The following is a 21,235-nucleotide window of genomic DNA, read 5'->3' as shown; positions in this document are numbered from 1 at the left end:
CAGATTCACATGCACCGGACTTTAATGTCAAACTATTCACTTGATAAACTAAAGACACACAGTGGGGGTCATTTATCTTATCTCTCTTTGTTTTGGCTAGTTTTTGTCATTTTTCCATCTGCTTCTTTGGTAATTTATTAGTCTCGCTTTTTGCTTGTGTTAAATGATTTTTTTTTAGATCTCTTTTTGAGACATTTGTTACAAATGTCGCAAAAATGTGGCACAAATGTCAGAAGTCACTTCTTCCCGGTTTTCCTGAGTGTAGTTTAGTCTGAATTTTTTTGTGCCAAAAAAATGTCGCAAATGTTACACAATTTGAAATGATAAATGACATTTGCAACATTTAGCACTTCTGGAATAGAAGATAAATGTGTCCTGCTGGCAAAAAATATATGTCCGGTGGACATTTCAAAATGTCCCCAAAATGTCCCAAAAATGTCTCAAAAAAAGACATCAAGAACTGGAAGAAAATTAAAGATAAATGACCCCCAATGACTGTCTATATTAAATAGCTCCTGCAGGTAAGTTCTGTTATAGGTCCCAGATGTTACATTTGTCTCCTGTGTTTCTTGATCTGGTACAATTGCAGAGAAATACTTTTTGAAAAATTTCTTAAATCTAATATTGTCTTGAAAACATCAAAGTCTTTATTTGGAGCAAAGTTCAGACCATTCTCTGAAACATCAACTGGTTCTTCTGTAATGACAGAGCTCGATATATTAACTGCAGATGTTAGTTGCTTTTTCTGAGAAGTCCGTCTCGTTGTCCTCGTTTCTCCGACAGTGCTTCCTCCCAGCCTTCTCACATGTTTGACACTTCTGAAGGTCTATTAGATTTTGTTTGTACATTTGTCAGCACCTGTCCAGCAATCGCGCAACCACAACCAGGATTGGCGCTAGCTGTCAGACTAGGTAGGTGGTGGCGAACTCACCCTGCGACGTCCCTGCGGGCTAAGGCCCTGCCTAAAGCAGATAAACCGTCCTGATAAGGGCGAGCCCACTATCAGGAACCTAACTGACGGTCCCTGAGCGACCCTACAACATGACAGGGGAAACTTACTTCGTCTGGATGGTGGAGTGGACAGGAAACCAGGATACAGATATGGGTCAGTGTTCACACTGGTAACAGAAACCGACACTAGACAGATAGGAAGGTGGGGTCACAATAGGAGATAAACGATACTGATGGACAAACAACAGATACAGACAAGCGGAGTCAAACAAACCGGGTCAAAACCAAGATGGCGACAAAGGAACAGATTTGTACAGCAAATAGAATAGTCAGTAGGCAAAGCAAAAGTCAATACACAGAATAGCAAGAAACACAAGAGCACTAGATACACAGATAGTCTGCAATAACCAGCACCAAATGAAGGGGCTGAGTAGAATATAAGGCAGTAATGGACACTGCCCCCAGCACTGACTGGCTCAGCCGTCCATCACTCAAACCGCAGCTGCAGGCAAAACGAGTTCAGAGACACACCCAGCTTTCCCAGGATCAGAAATGCAGCTGTCAATCACAGGCAGCTCTGGGTGTGGTTTTCCAGCAAGAAGCCATTCAGTACAATTTGTGAGTTCTGACAACATTTTTTTTATTCTTTGAGTGAGCAGTATCAGGTAAGTATCATCTGAAAATATAAAGGATTTTTTTTTTAAACGGTAAAGTCCGTTCTACACTTGCGAGTGCGATGCGATGAACTCACATGACACTCGCAGTGCGTGCTGCCGGACTCTCCCGGCCTGAATGCTACAAACCGAGACTGAACTCAGCATGTAAGTTCAGTTCAACTTGCATCACACTGGCAAGTGTATAACGGTCCTAAGCACAAAGAGTTACATACAGTCTACAACCGATCCAAAGGTCCAAGCGCAAAGTTATATACAGATTAAAAAGATTAAAAATCTGACCGGAGCTCTTCATTCCAGATGATATCCTTGTTCATTGTTGTATCTCCATAATTTTCCAAAACAGATCCAATAGTTATGGGATTCCATCAAGAAACAAGCCACTATTCAGACCAGAAACGCTAATCTAATGTCCTCCGCGCATCTCGAGATCCCTCTTCCACGGTGTCTGCTATAGAGGAAATTTAAGTGAACATAGCGTAGTCTGTTGCATATCATTACTATATGTGGATAGTATAAAATATAGGGGAACTATTGTATCAGCTTCACAGAAGGCGTCAGGGCTAAAATCAATAGCGATAGGGAATTCCGCTGAACACAACGATTGGTGGAATAGGGAATGTAATATGGTAGGACATGAATGACCAGGTGGTAAGGCGGGGTATATTGAAGATTGGGGCGTCATATGGGTGTGTATGCTGCATTGGATGCTAATTGTCCTCATTGGAGGATTGAAAGAAGCTTTGTCATTGGAAGGGAAAGTAGCTATGTGATTTGTGAAGGGCACTCGCGGCTTTTATCAATGGGGATGTTTTTATATTTGCTCTTGTACTAAAGATATAATATTGTTAGTATGTAATATATGTATTTAATATGTTATATATGAATATTCTTATCTGGTAACATAATCGGGTATAAATGAAGTATTAGGACGGGCGCCAGGCATGCACCGGAAGAAGCTATTCAGGCGAAATCGAGGGTTGGGCAAGAGAGATCGGTGTCCTCATGGAATTTTATATATGTACATTTTAATCACTTTGTTTGTGGGTATAAGACGATAAAAAGTACGACTATGATTTGTGAATAGCAAACACCATGGAAGAGGGATCTCGAGATACGTGGAGGACATTAGATTAGCGCTTCAGGTCTGAATGGTGGCTTGTTTCTTGATGGAAACTTTTTAGTCGTGTAGAATCCCATAACTACTGGATCTGTTTTGGAAATCATGGAGATACAGCAATGAATGAGGGCATCATGTGGACTGAAGAGCTCCGGTCAGATGTTTAATCTTTCTAAAGGTATCATTTGAGTTGTAGGGGGGAGGAGCTCACATTTGATCTGCGTTTGAGGTTTCTCTTTCCTTTTCTCCGAATTATATTTGGCGCAGCTGAATTTTAAAGATCTCTCTATTATTTCTATAGTCCAAAGCATCACGCTGTAATTTTTCCTTTTTAGCATCCATGACGTATTGTAATCTTTAATTCTTTCCATTGCTATCTTTTACTCAGCAACAATCAATTCTGTTAACGTGTGTGAAGAGTCACTTAGGATAGGATTTCCATTTCTTAAGTCCCACCAAATCCTCACTTCCCATTCCATTAGTTTCTTTACATTATCTTTATGAGTAGCTAAATCCTGAATTAGAGGATCTTATGCTGATTCTATATTGAAGACATACAGCTTTCTCTTTTCATGCGTTTAATTCTTCCATTGTAAGGCAGCATCATGTAACACTCAAACTCAAACAGGATGAGTGGCAGCTGTGCCAACAATACAGGGCCAAAGTACATCGCCTAAATATTGACATAGGCTCCACACATCTGGCCATAGCCCTCGAGTAATGCCAGCCATTAATCCCAAGCAATGCCAACCACTGACCCCCATGACCAACTTCTGCCCACCAGTATTGCAAGCCACAGCCCTCCTGGAAAATCCACTTACTGTCCCGACAGTAATGTCAGCCACTGTCTCCTTATACAGGGCCTTGCAAAAGTATTCAGCCTCCATGAACTTTTTTAACTTTTGCCACATTTGAGATTATAGTTGCAGGTCTTAGGCCCCTTCCACACTAGCGTTGCGTTTCACGTCAGGGTGCAATGCGTGAAAAACTGACGTTTTTGCCTGCGTTTTTGTTCCATTTTTCCTTGGAGTAATTAGCGTTTTTGCGCGTGTGTTGTTAGCGTTTTTTCACGCGCGTGTTGTTAGCGTTTTTTTGCGTTTTCGGCGCATTTTTCACGCGCGATTCAATGGGAGACTCGAGCATTTTTCAAAGGGACTATGGTTTGGGATTAAAATTAGAGATGAGCGAGCACTAAAATGCTCGGGTACTCGTTATTCGAGACGAACTTTTCCAGATGCTCGAGTGCTCGTCTCGAATAACGAGCCCCATTGAAGTCAATGGGAGACTCGAGCATTTTTCAAAGGGACCATGGTTCGGGAATAAAATGTGTTATTTAATTGAAAAAGAATGTCTTCTGATAAGTGATCAGATGTATGGAAACATCTGCAATCTATTCTTCACTGTTCTGCGCGTATATTATCTCCCGACAAGTTATCAGATGTGAAGAACAGTGAAGAATAGAATAAAAACAGTGACCACAGGATCATTTAAGTGAAAAACACAGTGAAAAACACAGTGAAGAATAGATTACAGATGTTCGGCACATCTGCTTACTTGTCGGGAGATACGCTGTCCCGGGATCCGCTCCTCTTCTTCCACTGAAGTCTCCCTGATGTCTCCCTGCTGCCCGATGTCACCCTGCTGCCCGATGTCACCCTGCTGCCCGATGTCTCCCTGCTGCGCGCGATGTCTCCCTGCTGCGCGCGATGTCTCCCTGCTGCGCGCGATGTCTCCCTGCTGCGCCTGATGTGTCTCTGCTGCGCCCGATGTGTCTCTGCTGCGCCCGATGTGTCTCTGCTGCGCCCGATGTCTCCCTGCTGCGCCCGATGTCTCCCTGGTGCGCGATGTCTCCCTGCTGCCGTTCCGCGTGTATCTTCCAACAAGTAAGCAGATGTGCCGAACATCTGTAATCTATTCTTCACTGTGTTTTTCACTTAAATGATCCTGTGTTCACTGTTTTTATTCTATTCTTCATTGTTCTTCACTCTGTTTGTTTAATTAAATGCTCGATCTCGAGCAGGGGAAATACTCGTCCGAGCAACGAGCCGTTTCGAGTACCTTAATACTCGAACGAGCATCAAGCTCGGACGAGTATACTCGCTCATCTCTAATTAAAATGTGTTATTTAATTGAAAAATAATGTCTTCTGATAAATTGCAAACATCTGCAATCTATTCTTCACTGTTCCGCGCGTATATTATCTCCCGACAAGTTAGCAGATGTGAAGAACAGTGAAGAATAGAATAAAAACATTGAACACAGTGAACACAGGATCATTTAAGATAAAAACACAGTGCAGAACACAGTGCAGAATAGATTACAGATGTTCGGCACATCTGCTTACTTGTCGGGAGATACGCGCAGAACGGTGCGAACAAAATAGCATGTGAAGAACAATATATATGTGTGTGAAGAACACATTGCAGATGTTTAAATACATCTGCAATGTGTTCTTCACACATATATATTGTTCTTCACATGCTATTTTGGGCGCACCGTTCCGCGCGTATCTCCCGACAAGTAAGCAGATGTGCCGAACATCTGTAATCTATTCTTCACTGTGTTCTGCACTGTGTTTTTATCTTAAATGATCCTGTGTTCACTGTGTTCACTGTGTTCAATGTTTTTATTCTATTCTTCACTGTTCTTCATTGTGTTTTTTTAATTAAATGCTCGATCGCGAGCAGGGGAAATAATGTTATTCTGGTCACCTAGCAACCCTTATGTTTAAAACGCATTGCACTCGCATTGCACTTGCAATGATTGCGAGTGCAATGCGTTCTTGATGCATCTCCATAGACTTGAATGGGGCGTGAAAAACGCGCGTGACCCGCAAAAGTAGAGCATGCTGCGATTTTGACGCGCGTGAAGACGAACGCAAGCACGCGCGTTAAAAACAACGCTAATGAAGAAAGACCCATTGAATACAATGGGACAGAGTGCAATGTGAGTTCTGCGCGCCAAAAGCACGCGCAGAACTCGCGCGTGAAAAACGCCAGTGTGGAAGGGGCTTTAGGGTATCAGGTCTCTATCAGTTTTGCACATGGAAAGATGAAATTCTTCCTGATCTTCCTTGGAGAACAGCTGAATCTCATGGACATTGGGTGAAGCTTGCACATGGCTCCTTGGGATGTTTAAAGTGAAATCTTTTTTTATCCAAATCCGGCTTGAACTTCTCCAGAAGAGTATCAGGACCTGTCTGGTGTTTTCCTTCATCATGCAGAACCCGAGAATATCCCAGAGCAGGTGGATTTATACAGAAACATGATTACACACAGGTGGATTACATTAATCATCATCAGTCATTTGGACAATGTTGGATCATTCAGAGATCAGAGACTGAACTCCTGGAGTGAGTTTGTTGCACTGAGAGTAAAGGGGACAAATAATATTACATGCCCCAATTCTCAGTTTATTATTCTTTAGAAAAGTTTAAAATATCCAATACATTTTGTTTCACTTCACAATTGTGTCCCACTTGTTGTTAATTCTTCACCAAAAAATTATAATTTTATATCTTAATTTGGCAAATGGTAGAAAAGTTCAATGGGGTCAAATACTTTCGCAAGTAGAGGAGTGTAGAAGAAGACACGAGGTGAAGTCACAATCTACATAGAGGGAATATGGAGACACGACATAAAATCACAATCTATGTAGAGTGTAGATGGAGACACAAGGTGAGGTCACAATCTACATAGAGGGAATATGGAGACACGACATAAAATCACAATCTATGTAGAGTGTAGATGGAGACACGAGGTGAGGTCACAATCTACATAGAGGGAATATGGAGACATGACATAAAATCACAATCTATGTAGAGTGTAGATGGAGACACGAGGTGAGGTCACAATCTACATAGAGGGAATATGGAGACATGACATAAAATCACAATCTATGTAGAGTGTAGATGGAGACACGAGGTGAGGTCACAATCTATTTGGGGGGGGGGGGAGCCCAAATCAGGTAAAGGTATGAGAATACTAGCTGGACCAGCAAGGTGTAATGTAATTGGACAATATATGGAGGAGTTCCTGAATGCCACCCCTTGCAGCTGACTGGACAGGCCGTCCATAGCTCTAGTAACAATAGCTGATCAGGAGAGGGCTACAGTGGAACCATTCAAACAAAAAAGAAAGAGTAAAATTAACACCACTTAAGCCTCACTCTGCGGACAGAGGAAGACTTTGGCATGGAAGATAGAGTCTCCTAATTAGGAAGTCCTGTGCTGGATAAAAGAAAACACAGTTGTATGGCAGCCAGTGTGGACATAATCACTGTAAATACATTTGTAATATACCAAAAAATAAATGAATTACTAATAAACAATATGTCAGGCCTCGGGGTCAGTGAACCCCCTGGACCATCGCTTGAGATGATACTAGCCGACACCTGGGACCGGAATCTAAGTGGTACCTGGTCTTCATCAGAGCACGCTGCAAAGCGGGATGGCCTTGCTGCGGCAGGGTGCCACCAGGTCGTTTCACAGGTGTGACTAGCCCACAGTGGTAGCTGAGGTCATGGTACAGAATCAGAGTCCAGGCTCATGGTCATGTACAGGCGGTAGTCAGGGCAGTCGGCAGGGATGCAGAGGTCAGAGTCCAGGTCCAGGTTCAGCAGCTGGAGATCAAGGCAAGGCAGGTACAGGAACTATGGGAACCGACAGGGAAACTTTCAATGAGGTTGGTAGGAATGTTGGGAGACGCTGGTCTTTATGGAAACCCAGAAGTGACCAGCGCCATTCAGCGGTGCGCCTGCCCTTTAATTCTCTAAGTGCCGACCCGCGAGCCCTATGGAACAGGGACGTGTGTGGCCTAGCCGGGACAGGAGCAGGATCATGGAGAGATAAGTGGGGGGCACCCGTGACACAAGAAAGGGGAATGAATAACTAAGCCAAGCCCAATACAGTAGTTCTATGGTGTCATGTGTAATGAAGGAGTGAACATTTACATGTCAAAAACATCTCAACTAAATAAGTCCCTAAAGCTTAAAAAACTATACAAACATCTATTAGCGCTACATAGACCTTGGGAGTTATTTAACATACACCGGCACTCATGCACCACCAAATGATAGGCTCACCTGGCATCTACCCCAGTTTTCTGGCACAGTAGACCTGATAAATAAGCCCCCTAGTGTCTATTAATGTTTGCGAAGGGTTTGCTGTACGGCTTTCTTAATGTCCTTATTCCTCAGACTGTATATAATAGGATTCATCAGAGGAGTAAATACTGTGTAGAGCAGAGATACAACTTTACTGATGGTCGATGTCTGTCCTTTTATTGGGAAAACATAAACTATGACTATTGTCCAGTAGAATATGGAGACCACAATGAGGTGGGAGCTACAGGTGGAGAAGGCTTTCTGTCTCCCGGCACTGGATGAGATCCTTAATACTGCTAATACAATACAAGTATAAAACACAGCAACAATCAGGATCTGGGAGAAAATGAATGGACTGCCTATTACATACAATTCTATCTGAACAATGAAGGCGTTAGAACAGGCAAGTTTTAGTAACGGGACAATGTCACAGTATAAATGGTCAATGTTGGCTCCACAATAGTGAAACTGTGATGATGGAACGGTGAGAATAAGAGATCCCACAAAACCCATCATCCAACACAGAGCAACCAACTGAATACAAAACACACTTCTCATGATGGAGATGTAGCGGAGGGGGTTACAGACGGCCACGTATCTGTCATAGGACATTGCTGGGAGGAGGAAACATACAAAGTTTAATGTGAATCCAAAAAAATAAAATTGAGTTAAACAACCAGTAAAAGTAATGGCCCCCCCATTATTCAGTAAGAGGTGGAGCAGGTTGGGGGTGATATTCGTGGTTAGCAAGATGTCACTGAGGGACAGTTGTGAGATGAAGAAGTACATGGGAGTGTGGAGGTTCCTGCTGGTGGACACCAAGACGATGATCAGGAGGTTCCCACATATTGTTGCACCAAAAAGAATAAGAAACTGAAAGAATAGAACATTTCTAAGATATTGACTTCCTTGAAATCCTAATAGGAAAAACTCTGAGATGACGGTCAGGTTGTCCTGCGAGGAGAAAAAGGAAAAGAACATCTAGAATCTGTGATATTATTAAAGAACACAACAAAAATGTCAAGATCATCAAAAAAACTGCTACATCTGCCACAATCCAGGAAAACGGAAAATTGTATTTTCTCCATAACTTCTATATTGATCTTATCTATGTGTAAAGTCTATTAAGGTGCAGTGTACTGAGAATCCCAAAAATCTGAAAATAAAAAAATGATGAAACTCCTGGACAATAGAGATGAGGAGATCTGAACCTGTTGGGGTTTATGTCGGCTTCTTCCTGAGCAAAAAACCTTATGGATGTTAATAACGGCAAATACTGACACCTCAAGGGGAGAAAATCCCTGAATATAATATTATTATCACTGGAACAATAATCTATAACATTAGGAGGTGAATCTGATCCTTTCTGTAATCCAGAATGTGAAAGATACTGGAGGTGACAGTGATATATTATATCTTATTTAGAGATGAGCGAACACTAAAATGCTCGGGTACTCGTTATTCGAGACGAACTTTTCCCGATGCTCGAGTGCTCGTCTCGAATAACGAACCCCATTGAAGTCAATGGGAGACTCGAGCATTTTTCAAGGGGACCAAGGCTCTGCACAGGGAAGCTTGGCCAAACACCTGGGAACCTCAGAAAAGGATGGAAACACCACGGAAATGGACAGGAAACAGCAGGGGCAGCATGCATGGATGCCTCTGAGGCTGCTTAAACGCACCATTATGCCAAAATTATGGGCAACAGCATGGCCATGACAGAGTGACAGAATGAAGCTAGATAGCATCTAAAACATGCAATAATTGACCCTGACACTATAGGGGACGGCATGCAGAGGCAGCGGCAGCAGGCTAGAGAGTGTCATGGCGACATACCCTAAATGGACTCAGGCTTCAAACCAATGGGTGGCAGAGAGGAACCAAAGGAGGTGAGCAAGAAGTGCTCAAATAATATCGGTACATGATAAAAGTTTGCCAGTATATTTTGTGGATTACACAGCAGGGTGGCGACAAAGTTAACATGGAAGCCATGAAAACAACCCAAAATTCTGCCTGACACAGCTCGTTTGATAAGGGGACCATGTATGGAGGCAGTGAACTAGTAGTAGATTAAAGGTGCTGCAGTTAAAACTATGTTAGTTGGATCTTGGCATGGAGCTGGCGCTCCGCTGCCAGGCGAGCTTTCGCCAATCCAAGCCCCTGTCTCTAGGCTACTCCCCAAACAGCACTTTTGTATAAGATCAAGTGTAGTAGCGTTCTTATAAGTTTAGGATATGCCGGGTGAGGGGAATGTAAACAGATACGCAAGAAGCGCATGATGCGCATGGAGCTGGCGCTCCGCTGCCAGGCGAGCTTTCGCCAATCCAAGCCCCTGTCTCTAGGCTACTCCCCAAACAGCACTTTTGTATAAGATCAAGTGTAGTAGCGTTCTTATAAGTTTAGGATATGCCGGGTGAGGGGAATGTAAACAGATACGCAAGAAGCGCATGATGCGCATGGAGCTGGCGCTCCGCTGCCAGGCGAGCTTTCGCCAATCCAAGCCCCTGTCTCTAGGCTACTCCCCAAACAGCACTTTTGTATAAGATCAAGTGTAGTAGCGTTCTTATAAGTTTAGGATATGCCGGGTGAGGGGAATGTAAACAGATGCGCAAGAAGCGCATGATGCGCATGGAGCTGGCGCTCCGCTGCCAGGCGAGCTTTCGCAAATCCAAGCCCCTGTCTCTAGGCTACTCCCCAAACAGCACTTTTGTATAAGATCAAGTGTAGTAGCGTTCTTATAAGTTTAGGATATGCCGGGTGAGGGGAATGTAAACAGATGCGCAAGAAGCGCATGATGCGCATGGAGCTGGCGCTCCGCTGCCAGGCGAGCTTTCGCAAATCCAAGCCCCTGTCTCTAGGCTACTCCCCAAACAGCACTTTTGTATAAGATCAAGTGTAGTAGCGTTCTTATAAGTTTAGGATATGGCGGGTGAGGGGAATGTAAACAGATGCGCAAGAAGCGCTGAAATAATATCCCTAAATGGTAAAAGTTTGCAAGTATATTTTGTGGATTACACAGCAGGGTGGCGACAAAGTTAACAACTTTGATGTGGAATCCATGAAAACAACCCAAATTTCTGCCTGACACACCTCGTTTGATAAAGGGACGATGTATGGAGGCAGCTATATGGACGACTTTTGGAGGTAGCAATGGAGACAACGTGTGGAGGCTGCTATGGAGACAATTTAATTTGGATAGTGCCTGTATGTGGCAGTCCCAAACATTTTTCAAACCAGAGGAGCAGGTAGGTGGCCCTCCAGTAAAATGGGATAGATTGAGTGCCTGTATGTGGCAGTCCCAAAAATTGTTCAAACCAGAGGAGCAGGTAGGTGGCCCTCCAGTAAAATGGAATAGATTGAGTGCCTGTATGTGGCAGTCCCAAAAATTGTTCAAACCAGAGGAGCAGGTAGGTGGCCCTGCAGTAAAATGGAATAGATTGAGTGCCTGTATGTGGCAGTCCCAAAAATGTTTCAAACCAGAGGAGCAGGTAGGTGGCCCTCCAGTAAAATGGGATAGATTGAGTGCCTGTATGTGGCAGTCCCAAAAATGTTTCAAACCAGAGGAGCAGGTAGGTGGCCCTCCAGTAAAATGGAATAGATTGAGTGCCTGTATGTGGCAGTCCCAAAAAATGTTCAAACCAGAGGAGCAGGTAGGTGGCCCTGCAGTAAAATGGAATAGATTGAGTGCCTGTATGTGGCAGTCCCAAAAATTCTTCAAACCAGAGGAGCAGGTAGGTGGCCCTCCAGTAAAATGGAATAGATTGAGTGCCTGTATGTGGCAGTCCCAAAAATTCTTCAAACCAGAGGAGCAGGTAGGTGGCCCTGCAGTAAAATGGAATAGATTGAGTGCCTGTATGTGGCAGTCCCAAAAATTCTTCAAACCAGAGGAGCAGGTAGGTGGCCCTCCAGTAAAATGGAATAGATTGAGTGCCTGTATGTGGCAGTCCCAAAAATTCTTCAAACCAGAGGAGCAGGTAGGTGGCCCTGCAGTAAAATGGAATAGATTGAGTGCCTGTATGTGGCAGTCCCAAAAATGTTTCAAACCAGAGGAGCAGGTAGGTGGCCCTGCAGTAAAATGGAATAGATTGAGTGCCTGTATGTGGCAGTCCCAAAAATTCTTCAAACCAGAGGAGCAGGTAGGTGGCCCTCCAGTAAAATGGAATAGATTGAGTGCCTGTATGTGGCAGTCCCAAAAATTGTTCAAACCAGAGGACCGGGTAGGTGGCCCTCCAGAAAAATGGAATAGATTGAGTGCCTGTATGTGGCACTCACAAAAATTGTTTCAAACAGAGGACCGGGTAGGTGGCCCTCCAGAAAAATTAAATGCATGAAGTATAGCAAGAGCCAGTGGGCCCTGTCAAAAAATAGCCATTTTCCTCTGCTTTACTGTACAAAGAGGAGGAGAAGGAGGAAAATGAGGAGGAGGAGGAGGAGTGGATCAATTATTCAGGTTGAGCTTCCTTCACCTGGTGGAGATTGGAAATTCTGAGAAATCCAGCCTTTATTCATTTTAATAAGCGTCAGCCTGTCAGCGCTGTCAGTCGACAGGCGTGTACGCTTATCGGTGATGATGCCACCAGCTGCACTGAAAACCCGCTCGGACAAGACGCTAGCGGCAGGGCAGGCAAGAACCTCCAAGGCGTACAGCGCCAGTTCGTGCCACATGTCCAGCTTTGAAACCCAGTAGTTGTAGGGAGCTGTGTGATCATTTAGGACGATGGTATGGTCAGCTACGTACTCCCTCACCATCTTTCTGTAAAGATCAGCCCTACTCTGCCGAGACTGGGGACAGGTGACAGTGTCTTGCTGGGGTGACATAAAGCTGGCAAAAGCCTTGTAAAGCGTACCCTTGCCAGTGCTGGACAAGCTGCCTGCTCGCCTACTCTCCCTCGCTACTTGTCCCGCAGAACTACGCACTCTGCCGCTAGCGCTGTCAGAAGGGAAATACTGTTTCAGCTTGTGCACCAGGGCCTGCTGGTATTCATGCATTCTCACACTCCTTTCCTCTGCAGGGATGAGAGTGGCAAGATTTTGCTTGTACCGTGGGTCCAGGAGAGTGAACACCCAGTAATCGGTGCTGGAATAAATTCTTTGAACGCGAGGGTCACGGGATAGGCAGCCTAGCATGAAATCTGCCATATGCGCCAGAGTACCAACGCGTAAGAATTCACTCCCCTCACTGGCCTGACTGTCCATTTCCTCCTCCTCCAACTCCTCCAACTCCTCTTCTTCTGCCCATACACGCTGAACAGTGAAGGACTCAACAATGGTCCCCTCTTGTGTCTCGCCAACATTCTCCTCCTCTTCCTCCTCATCCTCCTCCACCTCCACCTCCTCCGATATGCGCTGAGAAACAGACCTCAGGGTGCTTTGGCTATCAACAAGGGAATATTCTTCCCCCGTCTCTTGTGACGAGCGCAAAGCTTCCGACTTCATGCTGACCAGAGAGTTTTTCAACAGGCCAAGCAGCGGGATGGTGAGGCTGATGATGGCGGCATCGCCACTGACCATCTGTGTTGACTCCTCAAAGTTACTCAGCACCTGACAGATATCAGACATCCACGTCCACTCCTCATTGTAGACTTGAGGAAGCTGACTGACCTGACTACCAGTTCTGGTGGAAGTTGACATCTGGCAGTCTACAATCGCTCTGCGCTGCTGGTAAACTCTGGATAACATGGTCAGTGTTGAATTCCACCTCGTGGGCACGTCGCACAACAGTCGGTGAGCGGGCAGTTGGAGGCGGCGCTGCGCTGCCCTGAGAGTGGCAGCATCTGGGCTGGACTTCCTGAAATGCGCACAGATGCGGCGCACCTTCGTGAGCAAATCAGACAGATTGGGGTATGTCTTGAGGAAACGCTGCACTATCAGATTTAACACATGGGCCAGGCATGGCACATGTGTCAGTCTGCCGAGTTGCAGAGCCGCCACCAGGTTACGGCCGTTGTCACACACAACCATTCCCGGCTTGAGGTTCAGCGGTGCCAGCCACAGATCAGTCTGCGCCGTGATGCCCTGTAATAGCTCTTGGGCGGTGTGCCTTTTGTCGCCTAGGCTCAGCAGTTTGAGCACCGCCTGCTGTCGCTTAGCGACGGCACTGCTGCTGTGCCTAGAGCTACCGACTGATGGCGCCGTGCCCACGGATGGTAGTTCGGAGGAGGAGGTGGAGGAGGGGTGGGAGGAGGAGGAGGCATAGTAGGCCTGAAACACCTGGACCGAGGTAGGCCCCGCAATCCTCGGCGTCGGCAGTATATGAGCAGCCCCAGGGTCAGTCTCGGTCCCAGCCTCCACCAAGTTAACCCAATGTGCCGTCAGCGATATATAGTGGCCCTGCCCGGCAGCACTCGTCCACGTGTCCGTGGTCAGGTGGACCTTGTCAGAAACGGCGTTGGTCAGGGCACGGATGATGTTGTCTGACACGTGCTGGTGCAGGGCTGGGACGGCACATCGGGAAAAGTAGTGGCGGCTGGGGACCGAATACCGAGGGGCGGCCGCCGCCATGAGGTTGCGAAAGGCCTCGGTCTCTACTAGCCTATAGGGCAGCATCTCCAGGCTAAGCAATCTGGAGATGTGCACATTAAGGGCTTGGGCGTGCGGGTGGGTTGCACTATATTTGCGTTTCCGCTCCAGCGTCTGGGGTATGGAGAGCTGAACGCTGGTGGATGCTGTGGAGGATCGTGGAGGCGACGATGGGGTTTTTGTGCCAGGGTCCTGGGCAGGGGGCTGACTAGCAGCTGACACAGGGGAAGGAGCAGTGGTGTGCACGGCCGGAGGTGAACGGGCTTGTTGCCACTGAGTGGGGTGCTTAGCATTCATATGCCTGCGCATACTGGTGGTAGTTAAGCTAGTAGTGGTGGAACCCCTGCTGAGCCTGGTTTGGCAAATGTTGCACACCACAGTCCGTCGGTCATCCGGTGTTTCCTTAAAGAACCTCCACACTTCTGAAGATCTAGCCCTCGCCGCAAGAGCCCTCACCACGGGAGCTTCACTAGTTGACAGTGGCGCTGATGCACCAGCTCTGGCCCTGCCTCTCCGTCTGGCCCCACCACTGCCTCTTCCAACCTGTTCAGGTCGAGGACTCTCCTCCGTCTCAGAAGCACTGTGTTCACCCGGCCTCTCAACCCAGCTTGGGTCTGTCACCTCATCATCCTCCGATCCCTCAGTCTGCTCCCCCCTCGGACTTCCTGCCCTGACAACAACTTCCCCACTGTCTGACAACCGTGTCTCCTCATCGTCGGACACCTCTTTACACACTTCCACTACGTCAAGAAGGTCATCATCACCCACAGACTGTGACTGGTGGAAAACCTGGGCATCGGAAAATTGCTCAGCAGCAACCGGACAAGTGGTTTGTGACTGTGGGAAGGGTCCAGAAAACAGTTCCTCAGAGTATGCCGGTTCAAATGGCAAATTTTCCTGGGAGGGGGCAGACTGGGGGGGAGGAGGCTGAGGTGCAGGAGCTGGAGGAGTGGGGATTTCGGTGACATGGGTGGACTGCGTGGAAGACTGACTGGTGGTGGACAAATTGCTCGAAGCATTGTCAGCAATCCACGACATCACCTGTTCGCACTGTTCTGGCCTCAACAGTGCTCTACCACGAGTCCCAGTAACTTCAGACATGAACCTAGGGAGTGTAGCTCTGCGGCGTTCCCCTGCTCCCTCATCAGCAGGTGGTGTCTCACCCCGCCCAGGACCACGGCCTCTGACCCCTGCAGTAGTTGGACGCCCACGTCCCCGCCCTCGTCCTCTACCCCTAGCCCTGGGGTTAAACATTTTTAAAATGAGAGTTATAACTTTTTTTTTTTTTTTACTTTTTTTTTTTTTTTTTTGTGTTTTTTTGTGTTTTTTGTTTTTTTTTGTGTTTTTTGTTTTTTTTTGAGTTTTTAGAACCAAACAATCCTATCCTATTGCTATGGCTATTTTCTAGCCAAGTATCAAAGGAAGCACACTACTATGCCAGATGAGATGACACTGAGTTATTGCCTAATAGAAATCCAACCCCTACTGAATTTTGCCACTTCAGCCTTTGCTATGGATATGTGCGCCACTAAGCGCAGAACACAGCGGTCGCAAGTCTCACTACAAATTGCTCAGAATTGGCAAGTACATGCACTGCAGAAACTACAGCCACCAGCAGATCAACCAGAAATCAAATATATAGAACGCTACTGTAGGCTTCAAGAAGCTATTTGTATTCTCCTATGGCTATTTTCTAGCCAAGTATCAAAGGAAGCACACTACTATGCCAGATGAGATGACACTGAGTTATTGCCTAATAGAAATCCAACCCCTACTGAATTTTGCCACTTCAGCCTTTGCTATGGATATGTGCGCCACTAAGCGCAGAACACAGCGGTCGCAAGTCTCACTACAAATTGCTCAGAATTGGCAAGTACATGCACTGCAGAAACTACAGCCACCAGCAGATCAACCAGAAATCAAATATATAGAACGCTACTGTAGGCTTCAAGAAGCTATTTGTATTCTCCTATGGCTATTTTCTAGCCAAGTATCAAAGGAAGCACACTACTATGCCAGATGAGATGACACTGAGTTATTGCCTAATAGAAATCCAACCCCTACTGAATTTTGCCACTTCAGCCTTTGCTATGGATATGTGCGCCACTAAGCGCAGAACACAGCGGTCGCAAGTCTCACTACAAATTGCTCAGAATTGGCAAGTACATGCACTGCAGAAACTACAGCCACCAGCAGATCAACCAGAAATCAAATATATAGAACGCTACTGTAGGCTTCAAGAAGCTATTTGTATTCTCCTATGGCTATTTTCTAGCCAAGTATCAAAGGAAGCACACTACTATGCCAGATGAGATGACACTGAGTTATTGCCTAATAGAAATCCAACCCCTACTGAATTTTGCCACTTCAGCCTTTGCTATGGATATGTGCGCCACTAAGCGCAGAACACAGCGGTCGCAAGTCTCACTACAAATTGCTCAGAATTGGCAAGTACATGCACTGCAGAAACTACAGCCACCAGCAGATCAACCAGAAATCAAATATATAGAACGCTACTGTAGGCTTCAAGAAGCTATTTGTATTCTCCTATGGCTATTTTCTAGCCAAGTATCAAAGGAAGCACACTACTATGCCAGATGAGATGACACTGAGTTATTGCCTAATAGAAATCCAACCCCTACTGAATTTTGCCACTTCAGCCTTTGCTATGGATATGTGCGCCACTAAGCGCAGAACACAGCGGTCGCAAGTCTCACTACAAATTGCTCAGAATTGGCAAGTACATGCACTGCAGAAACTACAGCCACCAGCAGATCAACCAGAAATCAAATATATAGAACGCTACTGTAGGCTTCAAGAAGCTATTTGTATTCTCCTATGGCTATTTTCTAGCCAAGTATCAAAGGAAGCACACTACTATGCCAGATGAGATGACACTGAGTTATTGCCTAATAGAAATCCAACCCCTACTGAATTTTGCCACTTCAGCCTTTGCTATGGATATGTGTGCCACTAAGAGCTAAACACAACGGTAGCAAGTCCCCCTGCTAATTCCTCACAAAATGGTAAAAGATGCAAATTAAAATAAAAAAAGTAGAACGTTATTGTAGCCCTAAGAAGGGCTGTTGGGTTCTTTGAGAATCACTCCTGCCTAACAGTAAGCTAATAGAACACCCTAACGCTTTCCCTGACCAGCAGCAGCTCTCTCCCTAGCGGCATCCAGAGACAGAATGATCCGAGCAGCGCGGCCAGCGGCTAGTCTATCCCAGGGTCACCTGATCTGGCCAGCCAACCACTGCTATCGACGTGTAAGGGTACCACGTCATGCTGGGTGGAGTGCAGAGTCTCCTGGCTTGTGATTGGCTCTGTTTCTGGCCGCCAAAAAGCAAAACGGCGGGAGCTGCCATTTTCTCGAGCGGGCAAAGTATTCGTCCGAGCAACGAGCAGTTTCGAGTACCCTAATGCTCGACCGAGCATCAAGCTCGGACGAGCATGTTCGCTCATCTCTACTGGTGACGCATTTCAGATGATGGCAACTAGCCGTCCTTAGTCATACCTGTGTTAGCATACATATTGGAACAACTTTATAGCAGAGAATGCCACAGGAAACATGCTCCTGGGCGGGACAGGGTTGTGTTACTGGGAGGTACTACAACAAGTCACATGACATTATGTATGATGAAAGACACATTGCTGCAGATTTACTTACCCGGTTCTGTCGCGATCCCACGGTGCATTGCCCAACGAGGATCCGATTGTCCAACGAGGATAGTGCGATTCACTATTCTTGTGTTCCCGAGTTCCTTCATCCGTCGCTGCTGTGTCGAGGTCCGCCGGAGTTCGCCTTCTTCTTCTCAGTGCTTGTAAGTGCATGTCTTGCGACACAATTCTAAATGTCCGACGGTCCGCCCCCCCGATTTCTTTCGCGTGCACATAACCAGATATATTACGTGCATGGATTCACAGTGCAGATTACAATACGTAGGGTGCACCACCAGGAAATTAAAATAAAACCAAATAGCTGAACATGTAACTGGAGCTAATCCTGATAATATAACTAGCACCCGTAATATATCTGGGGATTGTCATAAAGAATCAATTAAATACATGTCATTGGTGGCTATTGAACATATCCCTGCCATGAAACGAGGAGGCAATCGCACTAAAAAAACTGCACACGCGTGAAGCACATTGGATTATGTTACTAGACACTCGTTTTCCCAACGGCATGAATTTTAGAAATGATCTCATGTTTGAATGCTAAATTATTCTACCATACCTTATTCACATATGCTACGTCTATGATGTATGCCTTTAAAGTTTTTCATCTTTCACGTCATGGGGAGGTGTATTCACCATATCACCATATCAGCTGACACAATGGGGCTCATTTACTAAAGGTCCAAACGCCGCATTTTTGTCGTGTTTTCTGACTTTTTACCATTTTGCCCTGATTTGCCCCGGGTTTTTGGTGCACGGCATCAGATTGTGGCGCATCGGCACCGGCTTGCTTGCAAAACAAATCTGGGGGCGTGGGCGGAGGACTACCCGACTGATTCGGACAAACCGCGGAATTTAAAAAAAGAAATTGTGTCGCAAGATCAGCACTCACATGCACCTGGAAGAAGAAGGTGAACTCCAGTGGACCTCAGCGGGGGAAGAGATACATGCAGGAAATTGGACGCACGATATTAGTGAATCGTGGCAGCTCCGAATCCTCGTTGGACATTCCGGATCAGCGGCATCAACGGGACGGGAGTGATCTGAGTTACGGACAACCCCTAGAAAAATACAGGGTCTGCGCATGCGCATTAAGGGGTCGTCTATAACTTTTTTTTTTACATGAAACTTTAGTGATCTTTTCAAATGTTGTCAACATCACAATTTCACAGGAAACTAATCATTGAAAGTTTCCTCCTCCTTGACCAGGAACATAATGGACAGAAACTTTCAGAAATATTTTTATTTCTATAACAAATAAAATTTCAATCTCATTCTGAATTAGAAACTTCCTCTGATCCCCTGACAATGATTATTAGTAGTTAGTGGGGACACAGGAGACACGTGAGATGGTGCCCGGAACTTTCTATAGACTTTTTCTATTTCTGGATCTTAAATGTTATTAGAAAGTTTCATTTTTCCTGTGATCTCCTGACGATGATGGTTAGAAGTTTCCTCCAGAACACGGGAGACACATGAGGTCATGGCAGGGACTTATCTCCCACAATCCTTTGCCTCTGCTGTCTCCTTATATAGGGCTCCTCTGCCTCCTCACACAGGACTCTTACCTTATACTGCGGCCGTAGAGGATTAGGTTTATTAGTTTTTCTTTTTTTAAATTTAATTTATTAATAAATGATTAAGAGGAAAGACGTCGCTATTCTACAGGAAACAGAAAAGGAAATGGAGAGTTCACAAGTAAGAAACCCATCGAATTATTTATTATTGACATTAATATTAATATGATCCAATATAATGTAAATATAATAATGTAATAAGATTAGAGATGAGCGAACATGCTCGTCCGAGCTTGATGCTCGGTCGAGCATTAGGGTACTCGAAACTGCTTGTTGCTCTTACGAATACTTTGCCCGCTCGAGAAAATGGCAGCTCCCGCCGTTTTGCTTTTTGGCGGCCAGAAACAGAGCCAATCACAAGCCAGGAGACTCTGCACTCCACCCAGCATGACGTGGTACCCTTACACGTCGATAGCAGTGGTTGGCTGGCCAGATCAGGTGACCCTGGGATAGACTAGCCGCTGGCCGCGCTGCTCGGATCATTCTGTCTCTGGATGCCGCTAGGGAGAGAGCTGCTGCTGGTCAGGGAAAGCGTTAGGGTGTTCTATTAGCTTACTGTTAGGCAGGAGTGATTCTCAAAGAACCCAACAGCCCTTCTTAGGGCTACAATAACGTTCTACTTTTTTTATTTTAATTTGCATCTTTTACCATTTTGTGAGGAATTAGCAGGGGGACTTGCTACCGTTGTGTTTAGCTCTTAGTGGCACACATATCCATAGCAAAGGCTGAAGTGGCAAAATTCAGTAGGGGTTGGATTTCTATTAGGCAATAACTCAGTGTCATCTCATCTGGCATAGTAGTGTGCTTCCTTTGATACTTGGCTAGAAAATAGCCATAGGAGAATACAAATAGCTTCTTGAAGCCTACAGTAGCGTTCTATATATTTGATTTCTGGTTGATCTGCTGGTGGCTGTAGTTTCTGCAGTGCATGTACTTGCCAATTCTGAGCAATTTGCAGTGAGACTTGCGACCGCTGTGTTCTGCGCTTAGTGGCGCACATATCCATAGCAAAGGCTGAAGTGGGAAAATTCAGTAGGGGTTGGATTTCTATTAGGCAATAACTCAGTGTCATCTCATCTGGCATAGTAGTGTGCTTCCTTTGATACTTGGCTAGAAAATAGCCATAGGAGAATACAAATAGCTTCTTGAAGCCTACAGTAGCGTTCTATATATTTGATTTCTGGTTGATCTGCTGGTGGCTGTAGTTTCTGCAGTGCATGTACTTGCCAATTCTGAGCAATTTGTAGTGAGACTTGCGACCGCTGTGTTCTGCGCTTAGTGGCGCACATATCCATAGCAAAGGCTGAAGTGGCAAAATTCAGTAGGGGTTGGATTTCTATTAGGCAATAACTCAGTGTCATCTCATCTGGCATAGTAGTGTGCTTCCTTTGATACTTGGCTAGAAAATAGCCATAGGAGAATACAAATAGCTTCTTGAAGCCTACAGTAGCGTTCTATATATTTGATTTCTGGTTGATCTGCTGGTGGCTGTAGTTTCTGCAGTGCATGTACTTGCCAATTCTGAGCAATTTGTAGTGAGACTTGCGACCGCTGTGTTCTGCGCTTAGTGGCGCACATATCCATAGCAAAGGCTGAAGTGGCAAAATTCA

General features: G+C 45.6%; 1 protein-coding gene across 1 annotated transcript; it reads right to left on the bottom strand.

Annotated features, from left to right (window-relative positions):
- Positions 1–7,887: 7,887 nt before the first annotated feature.
- LOC140128771 (olfactory receptor 5AP2-like) lies at positions 7,888–8,637 on the bottom strand. The gene has a single exon (XM_072150473.1). The coding sequence runs from the start codon at positions 8,635–8,637 to the stop codon at positions 7,888–7,890; it is 750 nt and encodes a 249-aa protein (XP_072006574.1).
- Between the last annotated feature and the right edge of the window lie 12,598 nt (positions 8,638–21,235).

Source organism: Engystomops pustulosus, chromosome 4, assembly GCF_040894005.1.
Source record: "Engystomops pustulosus chromosome 4, aEngPut4.maternal, whole genome shotgun sequence".
Taxonomy (NCBI): Eukaryota; Metazoa; Chordata; class Amphibia; order Anura; family Leptodactylidae; genus Engystomops; species Engystomops pustulosus.
This window is presented reverse-complemented; position numbering and strand designations above follow the sequence as displayed.

Excerpts from the sequence above, each read along its gene's own strand:
- LOC140128771 (XM_072150473.1), bottom strand. The coding sequence starts at position 8,637 with ATGTACTTCTTCATCTCACAACTGTCCCTCAGTGACATCTTGCTAACC.